The following is a 27,500-nucleotide window of genomic DNA, read 5'->3' as shown; positions in this document are numbered from 1 at the left end:
TAATTTAATTTAATTCTGTGTATTTATGCAGCTAACGATTGCTCTGCATTTAAATTGATGTAATGATTGCATTATTCAATTAAATGGAGTTGCTTGAAACGATTGAACTGCATTACCACTGGATATCCTTGATGCTTCAGAACAACTCATGTCAGACAACTCATACTTGGACAATTAATATCTAGGACAACTGATATATAGGACAATTGATATCTAGGACAACTGATAACAGGTATAAAGAGATAAAGATTTAGTTTTGAAAGAAATTTTGCATGTGTGGTGTGTGTGTGTGTGTTTATGTGTGTGTATGTGTGTGTATGTGTGAGATGTGTGTCATATGTATTTGTGTCTGTGTGTGGTGTGTCTTGTGTGTAGTGTGTGTGGTGTATATTTCTGTGTGTGTTTGTGGTGTGTATTTGTGTGTGTGTGGTGTATGTATGTGTGTGTGGTGTGCAGTGTGTATTTGTGTGTATGCATGTGTTGTGTGTATTTGTGTGTGTGTGTATGTATGTGTGTTTGTGCATGTGTGTGATGAGTGCAGTTATTTTATTCTTGATTTTTCTTTCAAAATTAAATCTTTATCACTTTATACCTGTTATGAGTTGTCCTATTATCAGTTGCCCTGGCACAAACTCAAACATGTTGAATACAGACTCTCTGTGAACTCACACACACACACGCACACACACATGCATGCGTGCACACACACAACAAAATTTCTTTCAAAAAATCTTTATCTCTTTATACCTGTTATTAGTTGTCCTGTATATCAGTTGTCCTAGATATCAATTGTCCAGGTATGAGTTGCCTGACATGAGTTGTCCAGGATTGAGCTGTCCTGGTATCAGTTGCCCTGGCATGGTATATATATGTATATATATATATATATATTATATATATATATATATATATATATATGGCACTTGTGCCCTGTGCTAGTAGGGTGTTTAGAGCACCATCTGAGCATGATTGTTGCCAGAGCGGCTAACTGGCTTCCATGCCGGTGGCATGTAGGAGGCACCATTTAAGTGGGATCGTTACCAGCAACACCTTACTGGCACCTGTGCCGTTGGCATGTGTAACAAAAAAAATTTGAGCGAGGTCGTTGCCAGTACCGCCTGACTGGCCCCCGTGCCAGTGGTACGTAAAAGCACCCACTACACTCTCAGAGTGGTTGGCGTTAGGAATGGCATCCAGCTGTAGAAACTCTGCCAGATCAAGACTGGAGCCTGGTGCAGCCATCTGGTTCGCCAGCCCATAGTCAAACCGTCCAACCCATGCTAGCATGGAAAGTGGATGTTAAACGATGATGATATATATATATATATATATATATATAAGGAAAATAAGTCAAGGTAGAAAATGCTAAATTAATTTATGATAAAAAACATTTATATATACACATATATGTATATATGCAAATATATATATATATATATGTTTGAAAGAAGCCTGTTGTATATGTGTGAGTGTGTCTACATGTGTGTATCTTTAGGTCTGTGTTTGTTTCCCACCACTGCTTAAAAACTGATGTTTGTTTGTCTATGTCCCCATAACTTAGAGGTTTGGCAAAAAGAAACTGATAGAATAAGCACCAGGCTTAAAAAAGAAATCGGGGAGTTGATTTGTTTGACTAAAACTTAAAATGGTGGTGTCCCAACATGGCTGCACCAAAATGACTGAAACAAGTAAAAAAAAGAGAAGATAAAAGCTATACCCTGATATGCTAAAAAATGCTGTCTGAGACGTCTTCATCACCTGAAACTATTAGTGGCTCATAAAAATATATATTGTGTTTATTAAATAAATAATTACACACACACATAGCCACACACGCATACACACACACACACACACACACACCACACACACACACACACACACACACACACACACACATATATATATGTATATCTATATACATATTAATGTTTAGTAGAAGTAACAGAATGACACAAGGTCCAAGAGTTTCATGTGTCGGCACTTGTCAAACTTTGATGAGTGCCAACGCATAAAACTCTCAGCCCTTGAATCACTCCGTTGCTTCTGCTAAACATTAATAAAAATATACATATACTCATATTTTGAGTTCTATTTTTCTTGTTTACATTACCATATATATATATATATATATATACAAAATTTAGAGGAATGACCACTACAGTGGACACCCTATATGCTAAACATAGACATAAAATTGTCATTACCACGAAGAATGTGTTCTCAAGAAAAAAATCTCAGCAAAATGCCAAAATGTAAAAATATGCAAGACAAATGAAAATATATGAAATGAAAAACGATTACCTATGTACTATGGTTTCACTTGTTAATATTTACGTATATAAACATGCAAATATCTGCAAGATCATCAGCATAGTCTGTCACTTACAAAACACAATTTCCAGAACTAGATACAGAATGCTCAACCGAAATTGAACATGTATAAAGTTCTACAAATTATATTTGGGTGTATTTTTCAAATGTCTTCACTTTGGCGCTCTGAGGTCGGAAATTAATCTGCAGTTAATAAATTACCACAGCCAATTTAAATAAATTATATATATAGGCGCAGGAGTGGCTGTGTAGTAAGTAGCTTGCTAACCAACCACATGGTTCCAGGTTCAGTCCCACTGCGTGGCATCTTGGGCAAGTGTCTTCTGCTATAGCCCCGGGCCGACCAAAGCCTTGTGAGTGGATTTGGTAGATGAAAACTGAAAGAAGCCTGTCGTATATATATATATATATATATATATATATATATATGTGTGTGTTTGTGTGTCTGTGTTTGTCCCCCTAGCATTGCTTGACAACCGATGCTGGTGTGTTTACGTTCCCGTCAATTAGCGGTTCAACAAAAGAGACCGATAGAATAAGTACTGGGCTTACAAAGAATAAGTCCCGGGGTCGATTTGGTTGACTAAAGGCAGTGCTCCAGCATGGCCACAGTCAAAATGACTAAAACAAGTAAAAGAGTAAAAGAGTATATATATACACACACACACACACATACACATGTATACATACATATTTACATTTGGGTGTGTATCTCTATGGGTTCATGTATATATGTATGTGCCTGTCATCTTCAATTCTGTCAAGTGTCACTGACTTACAAGCCATGTCCTTCATTTTCAGTCTTCCTTGAAAACATGTCTTGGCATGGAGAAAATATTACCTAACTTGGAAACATGTGAGGGTTGGCAACAGGAAGGGCATCCTGCTGTAAAAAAATCTGCTTCAACAATTTCTGTCTAACCCATCCAAGCATGCAGAAATGACTGATAAAACGATGATGATGATATGTGTGTGTGTGTGTATGTGTGTGTGTGTGCATGCATGTATGCATACACATATATAAATGCATGTATGTGTGTGTGTTTGTGTGTATATATTACACATCATAAGCACTAATTTGAGATAAAAGCAAAGCTCTGACTATGTTTGTATGTATTTGTGCATGTGCATGTGTGTGTGTGCGTGTGAATGTGTGTGTTCAGAGAAGTCAGATAATTTTTATCCTTATGTACCTCTGAATGTGTCTCTTTTATTTCCACACACACACACACAAACACACCTAAACAAGGTGCAATATAGCATGGAGATAGTTTCAGAAATGGCAGTGCTATTATTGCAGAGATTCGAGAGAGAGAGAGAGAGAGGGGTGACAGTAGCAGGGGGTGGGGTGGACAGGAACACCACAGGTGATAATTGCTTCTTTCTTCCATCATTCTACTTTTCCTCCTCCACCCCACCTCATCAGTTTATATGTGCATTTGTATGTATATCTATGTATGTGTTACACTGTGACCATTTGTGTCCATATGTGTGTTTGCTTTTACATGTGTGTGTTTTACTGTTAATGTTTGTATTTGAGTGTTTTTATAAGCATCAATACGTCTACGTATGTGTGAGGTTTTACTGTTACTGTATATGTCAGTGCATGTATGTGTGTTTTGCATGTGATTATAATACATCTATGTCTGTATGTATGTGTTTTTGTATGTCATTATACATATATGTATATGTGTGTGTTTTGGTATGTGGTGTGTCACTGTATCTGGGTGTTTTAGTATATTACTACATGTGTGTGTGTGTTTCTGTTTTACTATATGGCTCCCTGTGTCTATGTGAGTGTCTATGTATGATATATGAGCATTTGGTATATATTTGTATGTGTAGATCTGTCTGCATATATGCTTGCATATATATTTTGGGGTGTGTTGTTAGCTATGTTGATATTTCTGTTTGTATTATTGTTCACTCTTATATGAAAATCTCAATGTGAAGGTGTGCATGTGTTTGCGTGTATGTGTGTTTGTGTGTGCATGTGTCTGTGAGTGTATATGTGTATGTGTGCATGCGTGTTTTTGCTATGTTTTGTCTTCATTTAGCTCCAGGGCACTGTCTGTAAGTATTTCTTACTATTCGTATATATGTGTGAGTGTGTGTGTGTGTGTGTATGTGTGTGCGTGTGTGTGAGTGTGTGTGTGTGTGTGTATTATATATACATACATAGATATATATATATGTAAGCATATATATATGCATGTATGTATATATGTATGTATGTATGTATGCCTGTATGTGTATATATATATATATGTATATATGTTCTCTGACAGTTAGTAGCTATCTATTTACATGTATACATATGTGTGTTCATATGTTTGTATGTACAAGGGTATGCATATGTGTTTATGTGTGTTACTAAATGTGTAAGCTGTTTGTGTTGGTATCAGTGTGTATGTGTGTGTAAGTATGTCTTTCGTATTACTGTGTATTACTTGTGATATTGTGTATAAATATGTATATTACCATGAACCATGTCTAGCTATGACTAGTTCGTACGCATGTATGTGTGTGTGTATGAATGTATGTATGTATGTATGTATGTATGTATGTATGTATGTATGTATGTATGTATGTATGTATGTATGTATGTATGTATGTATGTATGTATGTATGTATGTATGCATGCATGTTTGCATGTGTTTCTATGGGTTTTATATTTGTATGTGAGAGAGAGAGAGAGTAAGAGAGAGGGTGAGAAAGAGAGAAGAGTGTAAGAGAGAAAGAAAGAGACTCTAAGCTAGGTATGTATATGTGCTTAAAAGTTAATTATCTTTCTGTTCACAATAAGAGTGTATATATGTATATCTATGTGTGTCTGTCTAGACACGTGTGTATATGTAAATGTGTGTGTGTGTAGACAAAGACCACGGTAAATGAGTGTGTGCATGTGTATGTTTGATATACTAGTAGAAGTGACAGGTATGTACTTTTACTTCATCTAGTAAAGACACTGGTGATGTTTACATTGACTGCTCTCTCTCCCTATCTCTCTCTCTCTCTATCTCTCTCACTGTTACTACAACCACCACCACTGCCACTCTTCTATATAACCCTTTTGCTCAACCTTCCCACAATCCCTCACAACATTCTTGTCATCTCTATCTTTCTTTCACAAACACACAGACGCACTCACACATTCACACACACATATACACACACACACACACATCCACACAGAATTATATTTTTTTATCTATACTTCACAGTTCACTTCCCTATCTCTGTTCCATGATTACAAACCACTACCTCACCGACACAAACTGTTCCACCCTTGTATTTTGTGATCTGCTTCTTTGACTGGTAGGAGGGGCATGTTTGACACACCCACCCATACTGGTAGCATACACACTTTTGGTTTGAACCTTTCTCCATCTCTCTCTCTCTCTCTCTCTCTCTCTCTCTCTCTCTCTCTCTCTCTCTCTAACTACTTTTACTTTTCTTTCTTTTTCTGTTTCATCCTCTCTGTCTCATTCTCAACATCTTTTCCTTTTCTCTTTCCTTTCTCACACCACCCTAACCTCCTTTTCACTTCCCTCTTTACTTTTCTATATATGTATATAATTTTTGGTGCATTTATCTGTGCGTGTGTATATATATATATATATATATATATACACACATACTCACACATGCATATGTGGTACACACATACACATATGTTATTTCTAGACATCATACAGGCAATTCTCATCTTTTTGCACTCACACACACACAAAGCTATGCATATGTTGACACACATATTCAAACACATGCCTGTATGTGCTGCCAAACACACACACACAAAACACATACTGTCAGATATACATATATGCACACTCACACACATCACACGCACACATACATGCACATATATGTGCTACTTTATGCACACACATATATCCACATGCAGACACAAACACCACATTCACCACCCAACCCTTGTTGTCACTCGACATACAATTCCTGTCTATTGATTTATGCTGCTCTAAGCTGCACTATTGTAAATAAAAACCTGAAATGAATGAAATCTCGCCTTTTACTAAGCTGGGATTTAGCTCATCACACTTGTGGTCTGTTAATCCAATCACTTTTACATCATCTTGCTATCTTATAACCTTATTATCATACATGTAAGCTCTATGCACATATGTGTATGAGATTTATTTAGGTCTGTTATGAACCCTAGGACCCATAACACTGGAGTTTAGCCCAGTTTCCATAGAGTGTAAGTGGCTGGGATAACAACACTCCCTCCCTGGATAAGACACCAGTCTCTCACAGGGTTAATTTCTCAGTCATTGCTGGAACTCATTTGCAGCTGAGGGAAATGGAACAACATGAAATGAAGTGTTTTCCTTAAGAACACAATACACTGCCCAGTCTTGGAACTGAAACCCTGTTCTTATGATCATGAGTGTAAGACCCTAAAAAAGTAAAGGTAAAGTTACCTTTTCAAGTCATGCTGACACACAAGAGCTGGCTTCCTGGTTTCATGGTGTATATATTCCCCACCTGGATGGGATGCTAGTCTATCGCAGGATTACTCGCCTTTGTCAGCTGAGTGGACTGAAGCAATGTGAAATGAAGTGTTTTGCTCAAAAACACAACACATCACCTGGTCTAAGAATTGAAACTGCAATTTTATGATCATGAGTCCAACACCCTAACTACTGGGCCACATGCCTCTGTGAGTATGAGTAGGGAGGCTTTAAAAATTTTTTTTTTATTTTAGACTTTTTAGTCTTTTTGTGTGTGTGTGCATGTGACTAATGCAGACACCAGTTTTAGTAGATCAGATCAGCACCTTTTCAAACTCCACCTGTCTAACACCCGTGGACATGTTTACAAGGTCAGAAAACAGCACGGCTCCCATGACTTTCGGAAACATTTTTTTCACGCTAAGTGTTGCTGAAGCATGGAACAAACTGCCTGCATCAGTTGTTAGTTGTTGGAGCACTGCATCCTTCAAAATTTCCATGCTTCCTGAGATTTGCCAACACTACACCTGATTTTCTCCCCCTCCATACACACGCAAGCATGTATCTGACTCATGCACTATTTGCTTTCCAGACATTTGTACATTACTGCATATACTTTATACGCACTTTTGACAAGATGTGGTGCACCTGAGCACTGTGTACAATAATCTCATTATTAATAAGAGAAAGGCTCGACAAAAACCAACCTAGTCCTCCATGCAGTCTTGGATATGAGATAAAGCCACTGCCAAATATTTGCCTATGGCCAGACACGTTTCTCATGGAAGACTGGAAACAAATTAGATTGCTTGTATGATAGTGACACATGTTTTACAACCATGACATAAAAAAAAATGTAAAAACCCCCTTCTGTCATGAATGCCCATGGGATTGCACCGAGAAAGTTACCCTCCCAGGCACAAGTCCGGGCAAGGTTGTTTATAGAAGACCAGCAGTCGCCCATGCATACCAGCCTCCCCCTCCATGCCACCAGTGTTATCTAAGGGAAAGGCAAAGGCCGATACAGCTTGGCACCAATGACGTTGCAGCTCATTTATTAACATGCAAGTGGCTGAGCATTCTACAGACACAGATACCCTTAACGTAGTTCTCAGGGAGATTCAGCATGACTCAGAGTGTGACAAGGCTGGCCCTTTGAAATACAGGTACAACAGAAACAGGAAGAAAGAGTGAGAGAAAGTTGTGGTGAAAGAGTACAGCAGGGTTCACCACCACTCCCTGCAGGAGCCTTGTGGAGCTTTAGGTGTTTTCACTCAATAAACAGTCACAATGCCTGGATGAGAATTGAAACTGCGATTCTACGACTGTGAGTCCGCTGCACTAACCACTGGGCTATTGCGCCTCCACAACAGTTTGCATAAATAGGAAAAGAAAACAAAATATCTCATACAAAAATAAAAGTATTTTAAAATATCAAAAATATGAACTATGGCTAGGAGATAACAGGTTACTTGAAGCAGTCACCCTCAGCTTCCACCATAGTCTCAAGATGGGTCTAAAACTTGATGCATGCATTCTTCACTGTGTCCCTGGGAAGATCTTTTAACACCTCCTTGATCTTGGCCACCAGCTTGGTGTTGGTGCCTTTCTCAACTGCTCCCTACACACAGTAAATTATGAGATTAAAATTGGGAGAATTAAAGGCCAGAAATTGGGGCTAGTGAAGTTGTAGAAATTCTCCAGCAACCACTTTTGACTCTTTCTGGAGGTATGGCAAGGAGCCGAATCCTGCTGCCACACATATGGCCTTTGAGCAGCAACTTTCTTCAGCCAGGGTGACCACAGTTTCCAGCAGTTTCACATAGCCATCTGAATTGAGCCTAAGGCCCTTTTCAAAGATGTGGCATGTGGATGCAGTCAGAATACAGTGCCTTCCTGCAGGCCCACAGCTTTGTAGTCCTTATTGCAGCTGTCCATGTCATGTCTTACATACAGCCTTTACAGCAGTATTTCTCAACCTTTTTACCCTTGCATAACCCTTAAAATGAATTACATGTCTCATGGGACCCTTGCACAAAAAAAGTTATATACATTGTAGTTCACGTGTTAGATATCATATATATATATAAATATATATATATATGGTTGTTATATCTTTTTGATAACATAATAGGTTAGATAGGATGATGTTGTGCATGTATAGTAATATTATGATCATGTAATTAGCATTAGCTTATCTCACTCTTTCTTGTGGAACCCCTAAGAATCTTTTGCAAACCCTAAGGTTACAGGGAACCCTGTTTGAGAAATGCTGCTTTACAGTGTTCACAGAACATTGAGCAGCAGTCATGGTGTTAGCAGCTGGTGCAAATCATTGTAATACATGTAGCTCTTTTCCAGTATTCAGATGACAGCCATTCCTCCATGTCAGCTCACTTTTTCTCCACTACAGGTTCCCTATTTATGTTCTCCAACACTGTTCACCAATACATCAAGCTGTTCCTGAAAAAAAGAGACATAAAAAAATGATCAAATTTTGCCCAAACACACTGTGTATACATATACAGATAAACAAACTCATATAGACAGGCAGAGAGCCAGGTAGACAGACAGACAAAAACATTAACACATACACATACAGTAATCCCTTGACTATTATGAGTGTTATGTTCCAAAACCCCTTGCGATAGGTGAAAATCCGTAAAGTAGAAACAGTACCGTCCTATATATTTTTTTATTATTATTTATTTTTATAATTTGTATATATTTATTTTATTATAAATGCAAAACAAAGCCACAGAGTAATCAATGTAAGCTTAAATAATAAACTGCGATAGGTGAACCATAATATAGCAAGGGATTACTGCATACATATACATGTGTGTGTGTGTTTGTGCACATATGTATATATACATATACATATATATATATATATATATATATGGTTGTTTACGTGCCAGTGGCACGTAAAAAGCACCATCCGATCGTGGCCGTTGCCAGCCTCGCCTGGCCCCCATGCCGGTGGCGCGTAAAAAGCACCATCCGATCGTGGCCATTGCCAGCCTCGCCTGGCCCCCATGCCAGTGGCACGTAAAAAGCACCATCTGACCGTGGCCGTTCGCCAGCCCTGTCTGGCACCTGTGCCGGTGGCACATAAAAAGCACCCACTACACTCACGGAGTGGTTGGAGTTAGGAAGGGCATCCAGCCGTAGAAACATTGCCAGATCAGACTGGGCCTGGTGCAGCCTTCTGGCTTCACAGACCCCAGTTGAAACGTCCAACCCATGCTAGCATGGAAAGCGGACGCTAAATGATGATGATGATATACAACTTGAGTGAAATGTGAAATGATGGCGATGATGATGATATACATACTTACATACATGCATGCATGTATGTATATATATATATATATATATATATATATATATATATATATATTTCAATATGGAGCAAATAATTCAGGAGAAAATATTTGCGAAGATATCATTGACTCTACTATTATCTAATGTAACAATTTAAAAATGATAATAACAGAAGCAATAAAATAGGTGATTGTAGACCCCCCACCCCCCCAAAAAAAGCATTAAATAACTGAAGGATTAAAATTAATCAAAGGACATACTAAGTATGTCTACCTGCTGGAAATAACAGTCAAAACTATTTTGATTGTTTATTTCCAACAGGTAGACATACTTAGTATGTCCTTTGATATGTGTGTGTATGTGTGTGTGTGTGTGTGTGTGTGTGTGTGTATCAGTAGGAATGAAAATATTCAGTGGTTTGTATGCATCCCCAACCCACTCAACCTTTCACTGTAACACACATACATGCACTCATTATTTCAATATAACTACACACACATGCACACACACACACACACACACACACACACACACACATGCACTGATCATACTGTATTGATACAGAAAGAAAGCAGAGTAATTTCTGCTTTCCATACACTTACATTTCATTCATTCTGGAGATGTAATCACAGCATATGGATTTAATAAGCTGTGCATGTAGTTTTATAAACTGAACTTGAAAGACTATGGAAATTGTGTCTGTCTCACATCAATAGAGTAATCATTTATTGAATTACACACTGAATTCCTTTCATTAAATTAACATTCATACAGTGAACTGGAAATCATTTTTTTTTCCAGATTAATAATTAATATTTATATTATTAATATTTATAGTTTTAGTCTGGAGAGACACTGCTTTATGCTGCCTATCCATACCTTGTGTTGCAGATATATGTATATATTTATATGTTTATATGTGTGTGCGTGTGTATACATCCATATCTGTGTATGTGTGTATATATATATATATATATATATCTGTGTGTGTACGTATATATATATATTTATATCTAATCTCTCTCTCTCTCACTCTTTCTATATATATATATGTTTATATCTAAGCTCTCTCTGTTTGTGTGTATATATGTGTGTGTGTGGGGGGGGGTGAGTGAGGTTTTGGTATCCAGAAGACCCAAAAGGCAGGTAAGGCTATGTAAGTGCTCTAGAAGGACTGTTGTTAGACTCCTGGCTCAATAATAGTATGAGTGAGGATTCTAACATGAACCATGTGGGAGCATGTATATGTTAAATGAAATGAGATAACAAAACCAAAGCAGTGTGAAATTTCTGGGACATTTCTAAAGAAAATGATAGTCTTACAGCTGTTTCAGGGATATAAAGGATATCCCATCATCTTAGAAGGAAATAGTAGAGTTCAGTATAAGAAGTTATTTTGGAAAGGGAGAGATATAGGAAGTATAAAGGGAAATATGAGAATAAAAATAAAAAATATATGTTGGACATTAAATATACAGTTAGTACCTTGGTTTTCAAACAACTCTGATAGTGAATAAATCATGTTTTATGTATATAGATATATATAGATATATATATAAAGCACGATTTATTCGTGATCAGAGTTGTTTGAAAACCAAGGTTCTACTGTAAATATATATGTATATATATATTATAGTGGAGCAGGCCGGTTTCTTGCTTATAAAGGGTTTAGCCTTACAGTGTATCTTCTGACCCCAAACATTGCTGACCTGAAACATCTTAAAATATATTCTAAAGAGGTCTCAGGCCAGTAGAGTTTCGGGTCTGGAGATATGCTGTAAGGCTAAACTCCCTTTGAGAGAGAAACCCAGGGTAACCCCATAAACCAGCATACCCCACTATAATATTAACTGCTCTACATCTTAGAGTGTGCTTCTCCTCTAGATTTATGTATTTCTACAAATGATTCTATATATATATAAATACACACATATATATACATATGTGTGTGTGTGTGTGTATTGTAAGTATGTATATTATTAGAAGGTACAGCCTCTGTAATTGTATCTCTGAGTTCTGTGTTGCTGATCAATTATTCAAACAACTGAAGGAGTGAAGTAGCACGATATCATCATGATCATTATCATCATGATCATCACCATCGATGTATATAAAAAAAATTATTTGTAAACAAATCAAAATATGATTAGTGGCCGAGATCTCATTGGTTGTTGAAAAATCATTAGAAAATATGTTATGTGTGTGTATGTGTGTGTGTGTGTGTGTGCGTGTGTATACATGTATATGTATATATATATGTGTGTGTATGTGTATATATTATTTGATTTTATGTTAAGTTGTATCTAAATACAATTTAACATTAAATGATGGTAATGAGCAAACAATATATATACATATATAGAGTGTAAGATATTTGAGGACAGGTTTATGTTTATAAAAAAATACAGATACATAATAAGAGATAATAAATTTATTTATCAAATAATGCTATGAGGATAGAAATAAACGTCCTTTTCTCTAATGTTATTCAATACAGCCACCTTCAGCTTCAACAACTGCTTCTATATGAGATCTAAATCATCTACATGCTCGAATCAAGTGGTCCTGGTTCATGTTGGACATTACTCTGACTATGGCAGCTTTCAAAGTATCTTTGGTGTTATGGGCGTGTTTGTTGACCTCTCTCTCTCTCTCTCTCTTTCTCTCAACAACACTCCACATGCAATAATCCAATGGATTGAGATCTGGGGAATTAGGAGGCCAAATGTTAGGGGTTATGTGATCATGAAAATTTTCAGCCATCCATTCCTGTGTTACTAAAGCCATATGTGATAGTGCAGACTTTTCCATTGCATACACTGTCTATCCAGGGTTTAACAATTATTTCCAGGACCTCAATGTAGACAGCAGAGTTAACTTGTGAAAAGAAGTAAGGAGGCATCACATGTCCTTCATTGCTGACAACCCCTAAAACCATGACAGTTGCAGGAAATTTTGTTTGCATAACACTTGGAACTTCAGAAGGGTCTGCACATAACCATGTCATTGATTCTGTTAACTTTTTGTCTTTCCCTGAACTACAACACTCTACTTAACATGTCTTTTCCTGATTGCAACCCTCTAAAAATCCCACCCTATATTTTCTTTCACCTACCAAAAATCTCAAATGGAACATTTAATCATACAAACCACACATAACTATCTCTATGCACTTAGCTATAAAAGAGTTATGGATGCTGTCTCTCCTTTTCACACTCACAAGTGAAAATACGATTGTTTCAGTATATTTGTCTGGATTTTGTATTCACCTCAATGACTAACACAAGGACAATGTGAAAGTAAAACAATCATATTAAATAAAGACTTCGGTATCTTATTGTTAATTTTATATTCAGATTCTGCACCTGTAGAACCAAACAAATATTAAAGTATTGATATGTAAGGATATAAGGTGCTGACACAATATACATACACTTCTTTCTCATAGTGTATGAATGTAAACAGACTTAGCCATAAGCATGGCCTGAACAGCTTGTATGTGACTAAATAAATCCACAATAAAATGGCTATATAATCATATTTGCAGAACAAAAATATAATTTATATCCATCACCTTCATTTGATTTGTGGAAATCAATCAAATTTTTTATCCAATTATTGGAGTTTCGCTGGCTTTGAGTATGGTGATGTGTAAAACAGGAAATGGTGATGGTAATTTGGAGGAGTGTTTTTCTGAAACATGTTTCTATGCAAAATGTAGCTTCTTACCCTATAGCAAAAAAGGAATATAAAAATGTGCATGCATTTATAAATGTATATATATGTGTGCCTGTGTGTGTGTGTGTGTGTGTGTGTGAAAGCATGTAATTATGTGGTTAAGATTTTGAGCTCACAGACAGGTGATGCAAGCTCTAAGTTCAGACGTACCATAGCCATACCTAGCTTTAGATAGATAACTGATGAGCAAGTGACAAAGGTCTTTGTGAGTGATGCTGAGACACCATCAGCCTTTTTGATTGAAACACTTCATTTACACTGAATGAAGATTTTTAATGAATGTTCTCCTGACATTCCGCAGTTCAAATCACATGACTACTTGCAGATGGAAATAGAGAGACCATTCCAAGATACCTTGACATCATATCAACAACGTTCTGGTCTTAATTTAATTGAGAATCAGAATATTGATTTCAGAATTTGGCACAAGGCCAGCAACTTCGGGGGAGAGGGTGCATAGATTACATCAAACCCAGTACTCAACTGATACTTATTTTAATGACTCCAAAAGGATGAATGGTAAAGTCAGCCTCAGTAAAATTTGAATTCAGAAATGTCACTAAGCACTGTGGCCTGCGTGCTTATGATTCTGTCAGTTTGCTACCTTATACAGAACCAGAATATTCCAATTGCACTGGCCAACCTAATCTTTGGACCTGGACATCCATCCCACAACTCAATTTATTGTATACAGACATCCACTTTTGGGTGAATATCATACTTAATTAGAAGCAATTCTACAATAATAACAACAAAATATTTAGTTGATTAAATAATACAGTTCATATTTCCCATGTTGTGTTACCAAATAAATTTTAGTTAAAATCTCTCTGACCTCTGCTCTCTCTCTCTCTCTCTCTAATTTTACTCATCTTCACCTCTGTTTCATCAATAGGCTGCTGATGGATTCCTGTTTGTTGTAAGCTGTGATAGAGGCAAAATACTATATGTCTCACAGTCTGTAAAGAGAACGTTAAACTTTTCACAGGTATGGCTTCTTTATTTCCAATTTACACCATTTTATTTTCTCACATTCTTTACCTCTCTCTCACCCTCACTCTCTCTCGTTTATTCTCTCTCTCTCCCTATCTATCTATCTATCTCATTGTTTCCTTTTTTTCTTTTTTCCTCTCTTAATTTCTGCCTCATATATTCTCTCTCTTTCTATCTATCTATCTGTCTGTCTGTCTGTCTGTCTGTCTGTCTATACATTTCTCTCTTCCCTCCCTCTCTCTCCTCCTTCTACCTCTCTCTACAAGAAGTATAGACAAATAGCATATGCACAGTGTCAAATTATTACTGATATTGTCAGTAACTATTTCCTTACTGTAATCCACATCACCATCACCACCACCATCATTATCGTTATCATAATCATCATCATCAGTTTATCAAATGTGTTTTGACCATGCTCTCTCATGCCAAGGCATTGCTATAAAGCTGCCCCCCCACCACCACCACTTCAACCCACCTTACTCCCAACAATATAGACGTACCATAAACATCTAATTCCAACCTATTTCAAAATAGATAATTATGTATAACTCAGACATATGCCATCGTCAGTCATAAAATTTGTTGTTATCTTTTTATCTTGTATCTTTCACTTGTTTCATTCTTTAGATTGGGGCCATACTGGGGCACCACCTTGAAGGATTTTGTTAGTTGAATGAATCAACCCCAGTACTTATTTTCTTCTTTTAAGCCTGGTACTTATTCTATCGGCTAAACTGCTTAGTTACAGGGATGTAAACACACCAATACTGGTTGTCAAACAGAGGTGGTGGGGAGGACAAACACAGATAAAAGCAAGAATAACTGCAAGAATAACTGCATCATCATCAAAATTTAGGTCTGCAGTCCAAGTTTCGCCAATGAATGAGCCACAACTCAATTGAGCCTCCATTTGGTCAAGTATCCAATCCAAGCTCAGAACGTTCATACCAGGAGCCAACAATGTGAAGTCCATAGCTTTAGGCGAAGTCCAGGAGCATCACAACACTATAGTTCCAAGTACCAGATCAAAAAAGACCAACAACACTCTTGTATCCCATTCTGTCAATCCCAGTTGAAGGACTGAAATCTCCCATGACCTAGAAGAGATGTGTCCCTACTGGAGATACTCTCCGTGACAGAGCACAGCTGGGTGTAGACTGTCTTCCTCATTGACCTGTTACTCCTAGCAGGTGGAACATACACTGCAAAAAGGGAAACAACGACCAGAAAAATGCTGAATCCTCCACCACATAACACACTCATTGACAGGTGTTATATCTAATACCATTGGAACCAGCCAGTCTGCCACTGCAACTGCCACCCCACTAACATGCCACTCAGACCAGTAGCAGGTGTAACCACTGGTTGTAATGTCACCTCTCCCTGGCTCATGCACCTCTGATAGGGCCACCACAGTAACTCGCAAACAGTTGAATTTCAAAGACATTAGAGGCTAACAGGAATCATCCATCAGAGAGAGAACATTTCAGGTCCCCATCTGAAAAGGTCTCCTCAAGTTGAACTGTGGTTTCCATTCCTGACCGATGACAACTCAGACAACAACCCTCCAACCCATCCAGTTCTCCAGATTTTTCTCTGTTTAGCAGAGAGGGGTCTTGACAGATTTGCCCCACTCACTTCATGCAACATGCCTATAGGTTGATGAGGTACTTCCCTAGAGGAGAGAATTTTTGGCATTTGTACAAGAGATTGTTGCTGGTGAGGGTTTGTGAGGCTGGAGTGCAGATCCTACCTCAACCTCCTACCACACAGAGGAGACATTGGGTCTGTTCTTTGGCATGCTGGTCTCCACATAGTATGCTAAAACATTGATACCACTAATTAGGAAGAGTGAAAAAATCAAATCAAATAAATAATATCATTTACCACGTTACTTGTGACAATGAAATCCATGAATAGAAATTTTTCTAATTAAAAAAACAAAACAAACTTGAACTCATAAACACTTTGTTTTATAAAACACTCATTTCCATTCCCTGCTCCTTAACCCTTTTGCATTTAAACCAGCCATATCAGGTCCAAATATTCTACATGTTTTATGTTCAAACTGACCAAATTCAGCCTCTCATACCTACTATACAATGTCCTCCAAAAAATATCACATCATAGAAATCTAGAAGCAGCGAGATAATGCATGATTAATTCAAAACAACATAAATAAATAAGTATTCTGCTTAACAGAATAATTTGAATGCCAAAGGGTTAATTTTTGCTTTTCATATATGATGAAAAGCATAAAAGGGAATAGAGTGCAACCAAAGAAATCCCGACGGCTCTTATTTTGGTTCCTGATGGTAGACTTATTTACTAATCATCTCTGTAATTTATTCCCCTAGAAACGTTGTTAGTAATTTTAGTTAGAGTTGAGCTATGAAGAAGCTGAACAGTAAACTCACTGAGTTCCAAACAAACAAAATTATCAAAGATAGTTTTGAAAAAGAAACAACTTTGATTGTTAAGCTAATGAAAAACAAAAAGAAAAAATAATAATTTGTCAACCAATTCCTTCACATCACACATAATTCTGATTATGTTGGTAAGAAATAATATCTTTGATTACTATTGATCATCACAGTAGCTTTAACCATTCTTTTGTGTTTTGTTTTTAGATCTCTTATGTTGTTTCTATTTTCAGTCCGATTTAATTGGCCAAAGTTTGTTTGATATTCTTCATCCACGAGACATTGGCAAAATCAAAGAACAACTTAGCTCTTCAGATCTAACGCCAAGAGAACGGTACATTGATGCAAAAAGTAAGTAGAATCACATTTTCTTTGGAAAGATCTTTCTTCCACCAGTTCCATCTATCTATAAATATTTACATTCACCTACTGGGAGGGTGTATATGCAATAAGTCAGAAATACAAACCAATGTTTGGAAAATACAGGTAGTGCTGATCTGTTATCTGAAATTCATAAATGGTAAATTCCACAAGTAATCAGCCTAATTATCTGTTAATTACATCATCATCATCAACATTTAATGTCTACTCTTCCATGCTTACATGGACTTAGATAGAATTTGTTGAGGAAGATGTTCTCCAACTGGATGCCAGTTTCCAAGCAAGATAATAAAATATTTCCCCTTGGCCAGACATGTTTTTCATGGAAGACTGGAAATGAACAATTTTGCTTGTATGACAGTGATGCTCATTTATAAACATCACATGATGTCAAGAAAAAGGTGCACACATGCACACACACACACACATACATATATATATATTAATGTTTGTTTTATGCTAGGTTATATATAAAAATAATTTAACATTAAACTATAAGGCTACTTAATCCTTTTCAGTAGAAATATGTTTCTTAAGGAAAATATTACAGTGACTAGATAGTCAGACAAACTATTTTAAATCCGGCTTCCTGCAACTTTCTGGTGTCATAGAAAGAACTTTAGCTCTGCAGTTACATAACAGTCACTTAAGAACCATTTTGGGACAAAAGTACTTTAAGTCTGACCAAGTTTCTTCATATAGCATTGACTAACATACATGTTGCTTTATATATGTTTGTTGTCAGTGACATTAACAATGTTGCTAGCTTTCAACCCTTCCACATAACCAACACAAAAAGGAAAAAAAAACTTCTTCTTTATCTTTATATATAAAAGAGAAGTTGTGTGTCTGTCTCCTACGATTTAGATTCCTAACTACTCCCACATTTTGCGGTGCAGTGTAACCAAAAGTGGGTATCTTATAGTCGTGATTCATATCGAGCCCTTCTGGGTATTAGCGCACGTCTACGATGAGTCTACGATTTAAAAAACAATTTACCATCATTTTTTTCCATTTTAATGCATTTTTTCGCTATTATGTAAGGGAAGTAACTCTCTAAAAATGTCTACGATGAGTCGACGATTTAAAAAAAAATTTACCATCATTTTTTTTCCATTTTTAATGCATTTTTTTGCTATTGTTTGGCTATAACTCTCTAAAAATGCTTATATAGTTATTTCCCTTACAAACCCGAACAACGCCGGGCGATACTGCTAGTATCTCACAAAGAAGGGTTTATTCCTCAGCTATGTTAATATATCTTCTCTTGTGATTACAGCCATGCTTCCAGTGAGAACAGAACTACCTCAGAAACCCACTCAACTCTGCTCTGGTGCCAGACGCTCATTCTTCTGTCGGATGAAATGTGTCAATAAATCTGCAGACGTTGTTCCCAGCGCTGTCAAGGTAGAAAAAGATGTTGAAGCTGAGCATTCCCATAAAAAACGAAAATCAGGTAAAAGTGCACATATTTTTATCTATTTATAATATCTATATATGCATACATATATGAAATAATATATATACATTTGAATACGTACATCATCGTCACCATCATATACACATGAATATATATATATATAGACATAGACATACACACATGCACATTAGCCAATCAAGAGACTCTTTCACTTTGTATATGCAAAGTGAAGTCTTCTGTTGGTAATCTTCTGATAGGCTCCAATAGTTTTGTTGAGGAGTAATTCCCCCCATCCCACACACACACACTCATACTTGTGTTACCTAGCGACAAAAATACAGGTGAAAAACTTAATCTTTTTAAAACTGGCTAAATGACTATAGTAGATTTCACAGCTTTTTATAAATCTAATGAGAGTACCAATATAGGCAGTGACACAGTTGAACTAATCATGCAATACTAATTAGGAGGCTGTGGTTCATTGATTGATTGATATTCATGTGATATTAAGAGGAAGTTGAATTCATTGATAGTCACATCATAAATTGACCAATCGTATACAGGAAAACTAATATATATATATATATATATATATATACACATATATATGAATATATATGTATATATATATATATATATATTATATATATATATATATATATATTCATGTGTATATGTATATATGTATACACACACATGCGCACACACAAACATACATACATCATCATCAACATCAACATAGTTATATATATAAATCAATGTCATCATCTCTCTCTTTCTCCCTCTCTCTCTCACTATCTTCCCCTCTCTCTCCCCCTTTCTTCTCCCTCTCTCTCTCTTTGTTTCTCTCTCCCTCTAAAACATACTTAAGAAGAACATCCTTCTTTAACCCCTTTATTACCATATTTCTCTTGAAATATGCACTCTTTGCTGCAATTAATTTTGAAAATATAGAAGAAATTAGTAAAATAATTTTTTAATAATTAAGCTGGCTCTTGGAGCATAAATTAACATAAAATTTTGATGGAAAGTTTTAATTCATATCACTTTAACCCCTTTATTAACATATTTCTTCAATCAACTTTTGTTTCTTTTCGGTTATATATATATATATTTTTTTTTTGCTTTTTTAAATTTTTACAGACAGAAAAAACTTCTGCATAATTCACTGTACAGGGTACTTGAAATCCTGGCCACCAACACGAATGGACATTGGAGGTGAGGATGAAGTGGAAAATGACAACGAACTGTGTAACTTAAGCTGTTTGGTGGCCGTTGGTCGGACATTGCCGTCATTTAGTCCATACAATCTACCTGAAAGCGGTGCAATTCACATGCGACCCACAGAATATGTCTCCCGACATAGTATTGATGGCAAGTTTACATACATAGACCACAGGTAGGTAATTAGTTCTGGCACATAACTGACTTCTATGGAAAGTTTACACACACACACACATTTATTCTAAAAGTAAAAATATCTAGTAATCAGTGGTGATTGTGGTGTATAATTCCTGTTTTGTTTTGTTCACTCTACACATTGTGTAGTTTCTGTTTTATCTACCTCCTCCTTATATACAGTTCCTGCTTAGATGTGAGATAATAACCAAAAAAGTACTAGGCTGGTATTCTTGGCACAATGCTATATGCTGTATTTGAAGTACCCCAAAATGATGAAAGGCAAAGCTGACATTAGCTGGAATCAATCTCACAGAGAGCCCTTCTCTATCAATAAATCAAATACCAATAATACTACAAGGTAGAAATCAAATACCAATAATACTACAAGGTAGAAATCAAATACCAATAATACTACAAGGTAGAAATTTGGCTGTTTTTCAGGTATAGGGGCTATGAATTTACAAGCAGCACTAAAACATTGGTCTATAAATCTTTCAGAAAGATATACAGAAAAAAAACAAGAATACACAACCTTACAACTTTCCTTTGCTACATTGACTACAGAAAGGCTTTTGAATTGTTCAACATCTACACTGAGTGGATAATGCTAGAAACAATGCAAGAAGATGGTATCAATAATATGTGACTTCCATATTTCTAATCAAAGGTATGCAGAGGATACTGCTTCACTTGCCAAGAATGGTAAAGAGAATCAAGAAGGCATCAAACACTCATGGTCATTATCTCAGCCATGAGAAAATAAATGTCATGGTTATTGGAAAAGAGAAAATAAATGGTAACATCAAACTGGGCTGTGAGGGGCTCAAACAGGCTGAATAGTACAAATACCCTGGAGCCCAAATCTCTGGTGAAGCAACATGTAAGAAAGAAATTAGAACACAGCTAGCCATGGCAAGAACAGCCATAGAAAAGCTTGGTAACGTCTGAACCAGGAAACGTGCCCCAGTTAATTTAAAAACATGGTTAGTGCAAGTTTTCATTTGCCCAATTGGTATTTATGGTTGTGGAGCACAGACTCTGAACAAATTTGAAGAGATTATAATCAATGCATTTGAAATGTGGGTGGATAGGAGAATGTTATACAAGTCTCATACAAGGATCATCAGATAAATGAATTGGTGTTACAACATGAAAGAGGTGAAAGACGACTTCTGAACATTGTGGAAAAACAAAACCTCATCTATTATGACCATATTCGAAGAAGCAGAGGTTTCGAAAATATTATCATGGAAGGGAGAGTTGAGGATAGTAGATCAAGAGGACCAAAGAATGCAATGGGTGGACAATATTATGAGCTGGCTGGACAAGAGTGGCAAGGCAGCTGGAGTACTTGCACTTAGTCAGAACGACTTTTGTTGATGAGTCATCAATGCACTGCAGGCATATGATATGTGACAATAATTATCATCATCATCATCATCATCATTTAATGTCTGCTAGCATGGGTTGGACGGTTCAACCGGGGTCTGGGAAGCCAGGAGGCTGCACCAGGCTCCAGTCTAATCTGGCAGTGTTTCTACAGCTGGATGCCCTTCGTGAGTGTAGTGGGTGCTTTTTACATGCCACCGGCACAGGTGCCAGGCGAGGCTGGCAACGGCCACGATCGGTTGGTGCTTTTTAAAGCTAGTTTTTATGTTCAGCTGTAATAAAACCAAATTTACATTAATCTGACGGATTACTTTATAGTTTTGTAGAGTACAAATTCATTATTCTTAACCCTTTAGCATTCAAACTGGTCATATCCAGTCAAAATAATCTTACTTGTTTTATGTTCAAACCGGCCAGGTCTGGCCTTTCACACCTACCCTAGAATGTCATTCTAAAAGTATACAATCACATCATTGAAATCTCAAAGCTACAAGATAATGCATGATTAGTTCAAAACAATATGAGTCAATAAGCATTGCTTTGATAGAGTAGCTTGAATGCTAAAGGGTTAAACAAGAATATTATTGGCAGGGACTTCGAAGTTTTGGCCAGTTAAGCCATCATTGTCAGATGATGGCTTAACCAACCAAAACTTCGAAGTCACTGTCAATAATATTCTTGTTTAAGAATATATATATATATATTATAGGCACAGGAGTGGCTGTGTGGTAAGAAGCTTGCTTCCCAACCACATGGTTCCGGGTTCGGTCTCACTGCATGGCACATTGAGCAAGTGTCTTCTACTATGGCCTCAGGCAAACCAAAGCCTTGTGAGTAGATAATTAGTTACATCAACTTTTGTACCTTTTACTAACATAAGGTAATTAAAAGGTTACATAATGTAAATTACATGACCAAAACATTTTGTCAAATTGGCAGATGCATACGCATTTGTTTATCTGATAAAATATATTTTGTTTTGGCTATGGCTCTTCAGGAACAACATATTATATATATATATTTATATATATTAACAAACAAAGGAAAATAATTCCTTCAAAAGAGTGTGTAAAATTTATATATAAATTACTGGATTGTCAATTTAATCTCTCTAATTTTATACATACATACATGCACATATATATTTTGATTAATATACCCACTCTATTGACAAATATAAGTGCATATTTGTCTGACTTATAGATTCTTAGATGGCATACATATGTGTGTGTGTGTGTGTTATTGTATCTGTATTTGTCCCCCCACCATCTAAGAATCTATAACTCAGGAAAATATGCACTTGTATATTTGTCAATACAGTGGTCATATTAATCAAAATATACAGTATTATATATCCATTAAGGCCAATCTTACAAATCTGTTTATACTAGGTGTGTTAAGCATCATCTCTGAAGAGTGCAGTGTCACATAATCAGGCTGCTATCTAACATCCACTGAACCCTCAGTGTGAAACTGATATAGCCATAATAGACATATTAAACTGTACACTTCCATTAATATATATATGTGCGTGTATGTATATGCATGTATGTATGTATGTATGTTATACACTTTTTTATATATATTTTTTACTCCAATAACAATTTACTTTTATCCTAAATTCACCTTTTGGGAGGTCAGTTAGGCAATCCCCAATGATTCTCAAAAAAGCCTAAAACTAGTGAGAGGAACTTCATTTTCAGCTGCCAAAAATCCTGTGATTTGTCCACTGATAGAGTTGTCACTGTGAGATTAAACATATGTTTATTAAGTATATGTTTATTAAATTTATTAAACATTTAACAAAATACTTATAGTTGCATACAGATATATATATATATATATATATATACAAACCAGATGTGTCTATCCACCTCCAACAATACAGAGTAGTTGCCATATTTCATTCCATAATGGCTACTTCTAATGAGCACAGCGTTATATAATCAGGCTATTTAACAATCCATTGAATTCCTAGCATGAAGCCAGTTGGTAAGATCAACTGTAATGTGTAATGGATGTATAATATTTCGATTAATATATATATAAATTAATAGATATCAGGAGAACAGGCATTTAAGATATCCAAGTTTTATTTTACAGATAATCACATATTTCTTTATCAAGGCCATATACATATATGTACAGAAAGAAAGTGTGAGATTGGTGCATTATGAGAAAATTGTTATGGCTTTTATGTGTATAGAAATGTGAGTTTACACCTTCACTGTGTTTTCATTGAAAAAGTGAAAGGACAAAGACTTCAAAAGTGTTTCCCAAGCAACTTATTTCCCTTTTCACTAAGACCAGTTCTATGTAAGTTTGGCTGCTTGCTTGGGAAAATTTTTCATTATGTTACTTTTGCATATTGTTATCTGTTCAGATTTTCAAACCTGGTTTCAACTACAGATTGTATGTATGTATGTATTTCATCATGTACATTAGTATGTCTGTACATGTGAGTATGTATACATATACACACATGCAGATATACATATAAATATATATATATATAATATATATATATATATATATTATATATATATATATATAAATTAGAAAAAAACACCTTTTATCAATTCAAAATGAACGATTAAATTACACCATCTAGAAGATTACATATAATAGAAATATTAAAATAAAAATAATAATAATATACCAATGATTAATGATTAAGTAAAATGCAAAAAAATAATAAAAACGTATATAATTGGTATAAATATTGTGTGAAATTTGATTTAGTATTTCTAAATTGAATTTTTCCCTGTAAGTTAGGATTAATATTCCCTCAAATAATTATACATATATATATATATATATATATATATGTGTGTGTGTGTGTGTGTGTGTGTATGTATATGTATATATGTGTGTATACACACACACACATATACATGCATGTAAGTATGTAGTATGTATCATAGTGGTTCAAATGAACTATTATCACAGTGGAAGCTATTTACTAGATTTGAAAGTGTCTCTTAAATCTGAGTTTCTAAAAAAAGTCAAGATGTGAAAATAGTATTAAGTATAGACGACAATGATATATACTGGTACATGGGTGGATGTTTGCGTGCATGTGTGTGTGTGAGGGAGTGTGGTACATAAGCTGGTTCAAAATCATATATATGTTTTACATGCACATACTCACACATATATATAATGTACACACAATTATATCCATGTTTTTACTTACATACATATTGCATATATACACACAATTCTAAATATGAATGTACGTGTGCATACACACACACACACACATGGTTACAGGTTGCATTCTATTCAATTCCAAAGAAACTTTTTCCAAGAATACTTTAAGTTCTATTTTGGAACTGTAAATTTTTGTTTAAATAAATATTTTAGACTCAGTTAAACTTTCCTTGTGTATTCTATTTTGATTGTGAATTTCTTAATTCGTGCAAACAATTTCAACTATACATGCGTGTGTACATGCATGTATACACACACACACACACACACACACACACACACACACACACACACATGTAATCTATGCTAAGCATTACAGACGAGATGACAGACGGTCAAGATAATTGGCAATTTGTTGTGCTCAAAGATCCATCCATCACAACAAAAATGATATCCAAAAAACAACTTGATATACTTTATGTGCAGGGCCCTGTCCCACCCACCCCTTTCTATCTCTCTCTCTCTCTCCTGTCAAGCATTTCTCCCAATTCTCATCCCCTAACACCTATCACTCCTCTATCTATAATACTGCTAGGCTGCTATAATTACCTGAGAGTAGAATCAACCTATATTCCTTTCTACTCTAGGCATAAGGGGGAGGAGGCCAGTCGATTAGATCAACCCCAGTATGCAACTGGTACTTAATTTATCGACCCCAAAAGGATGAAAGGCAAAGTCGACCTTGGTGGAATTTGAACTCAGGATGCAAAGACAGCCATAAAGATTTAAAGAATTTCACAGAGTAAATAAAATGGTCAGAAGGATTCATCAGAACGTTTTTTCGGATTACATAGATTCTGTTGTTGTTGTTGTTGTTATCATCATCATCATTATTTTTGTTATTAAGGTGGTGAGCAGACAGAATCATAACTGCTTTGAGGCATTTCATCCATCTTTATGTTCTGAGTTCAAATGCTGCTAAGTTTGAGTTTAGCTTTCATCCTTTGAGGATCAATAGAATAAGTACCAGTTGAACACTGGGGTCAATGTAATCCCCCTCCCCTGAAATTGCTGGCCTGGTGCCAAAATTTGAAACCATTATTATTATCATTGTTATTATTATTATTATTATTATTATTATTATTATTATTATTATTATTATTAAGGCAGTGACCTGGTAGAATCAATAGCACCAGCAAAATACTTAGTGGCATTCCATCCATCTTTACATTCGGAGTTCAAATTCTGCCAAGATCAACTTTGCTTTTATCTTTTTGTACCAGCCGAACCCTGGGATCAATGTAATACACTATAGTCACTTCCCATAAAATTTCAGACCTTATGCCTATAGTAGTAGTAGTAGCAGCAGCAGCAGCAGCAACAGTAGTAGTAGTGGTGGTGGTGGTAGTGGTAGTGGTAGTAGTAGTAATAGTAGTAGTAAGCTGATAGAATCATTAGCATACTATTTCAGTCACATTTTGGGTATCTGCTGAAAGTATTATTTCTTTATTTTGCACAACATAATTTTTCATATCCAGTATTGCAGCGCCAACAGAATCTTCTGCATTTGGTAATCCTCCACCACTTTCCCTTCTTGGCCAGTTTTACTTTTAGGATGGAATATGTTGTGCATTGTTAGAAGCTTTCTACTTCTTCTACCCGTATTCTGGAGTTTGGTCCTTGTCCATTTCAGAAAGGGGGCAGAGTGTCTCAATACTGTCATTGCCTGTGTATTTGTGGATTTAGTGATGTTCCCTCCATTTAATTTTGTTTCAAGCACCATTCTTCTAATTCTCCTTTTGTATTCTTTAATGACTTTCTCTCTCATTTTCCTTTTCATAATTTTGTCATCATGCAACACTCCTAAGTATTTGTATCCCTCATTATTCCACAGAAAATTTAACGACATTGTCTTATGGTAATTTTATGCCATACCCTCAAAAGGTCCCTGAATAAGGGTTGTTTAAGGATTTTGAATGAAACACCCATGTTTCCAAAGGTGAATTATCCAAACCCCCAAAGAATTCTTCTCAACACATAGATTTGATGCTCCTCCACTACTTCTGCTCATGATCAGAGATGCACATATCGTCAACTAAGGGACATGCTAAGGGACATGCTCAAGTGGTTATGGTCAAACAACTGACAAGCAAATCTGTGGTATTGAGCAGAATATTTGCTGTAGCCCATCTTTCATTCCAAGACAAAACACTGTACATGAAAACACTTCCAATCAGTTAAGATGAGAAGCCATGAGAGCCACTGCCTGGTATTTGCATCAGGCCATTTTTATTATTATTATTATTATTATTATTATTATTATTATTATTATAAACCATCTAATTCATACTTTCTCTCACTGGCTTTTTCAGGGCAACAGTAATATTAGGTTATTTGCCACAAGAACTATTAGGGACATCAGTGTATGAATATTATCACCAAGACGATATTTCACACATGGCA

The 27,500-nt window shown here is 35.9% G+C and overlaps 1 protein-coding gene across 2 annotated transcripts in view; it reads left to right on the top strand.

The window, feature by feature from the left end:
• LOC115214498 (aryl hydrocarbon receptor nuclear translocator-like protein 1) overlaps positions 1-27,500 on the top strand; it is a 730,728-nt gene that overhangs the window by 663,918 nt on the left and 39,310 nt on the right. For both annotated transcript variants that reach the window (XM_029783697.2, XM_036505029.1), the window contains 5 exons: positions 14,770-14,862; positions 17,527-17,644; positions 18,954-19,130; positions 20,238-20,493; positions 27,410-27,500. The exon at positions 27,410-27,500 is cut by the window's right edge and continues 16 nt beyond it. In XM_029783697.2, coding sequence (XP_029639557.1) covers positions 14,770-14,862; positions 17,527-17,644; positions 18,954-19,130; positions 20,238-20,493; positions 27,410-27,500 — 735 coding nt within the window. The remainder of the gene's footprint in view (positions 1-14,769; positions 14,863-17,526; positions 17,645-18,953; positions 19,131-20,237; positions 20,494-27,409) is intronic.

This window comes from Octopus sinensis, linkage group LG7 (assembly GCF_006345805.1).
Source record: "Octopus sinensis linkage group LG7, ASM634580v1, whole genome shotgun sequence".
NCBI lineage: Eukaryota > Metazoa > Mollusca > Cephalopoda > Octopoda > Octopodidae > Octopus > Octopus sinensis.
This window is presented reverse-complemented; position numbering and strand designations above follow the sequence as displayed.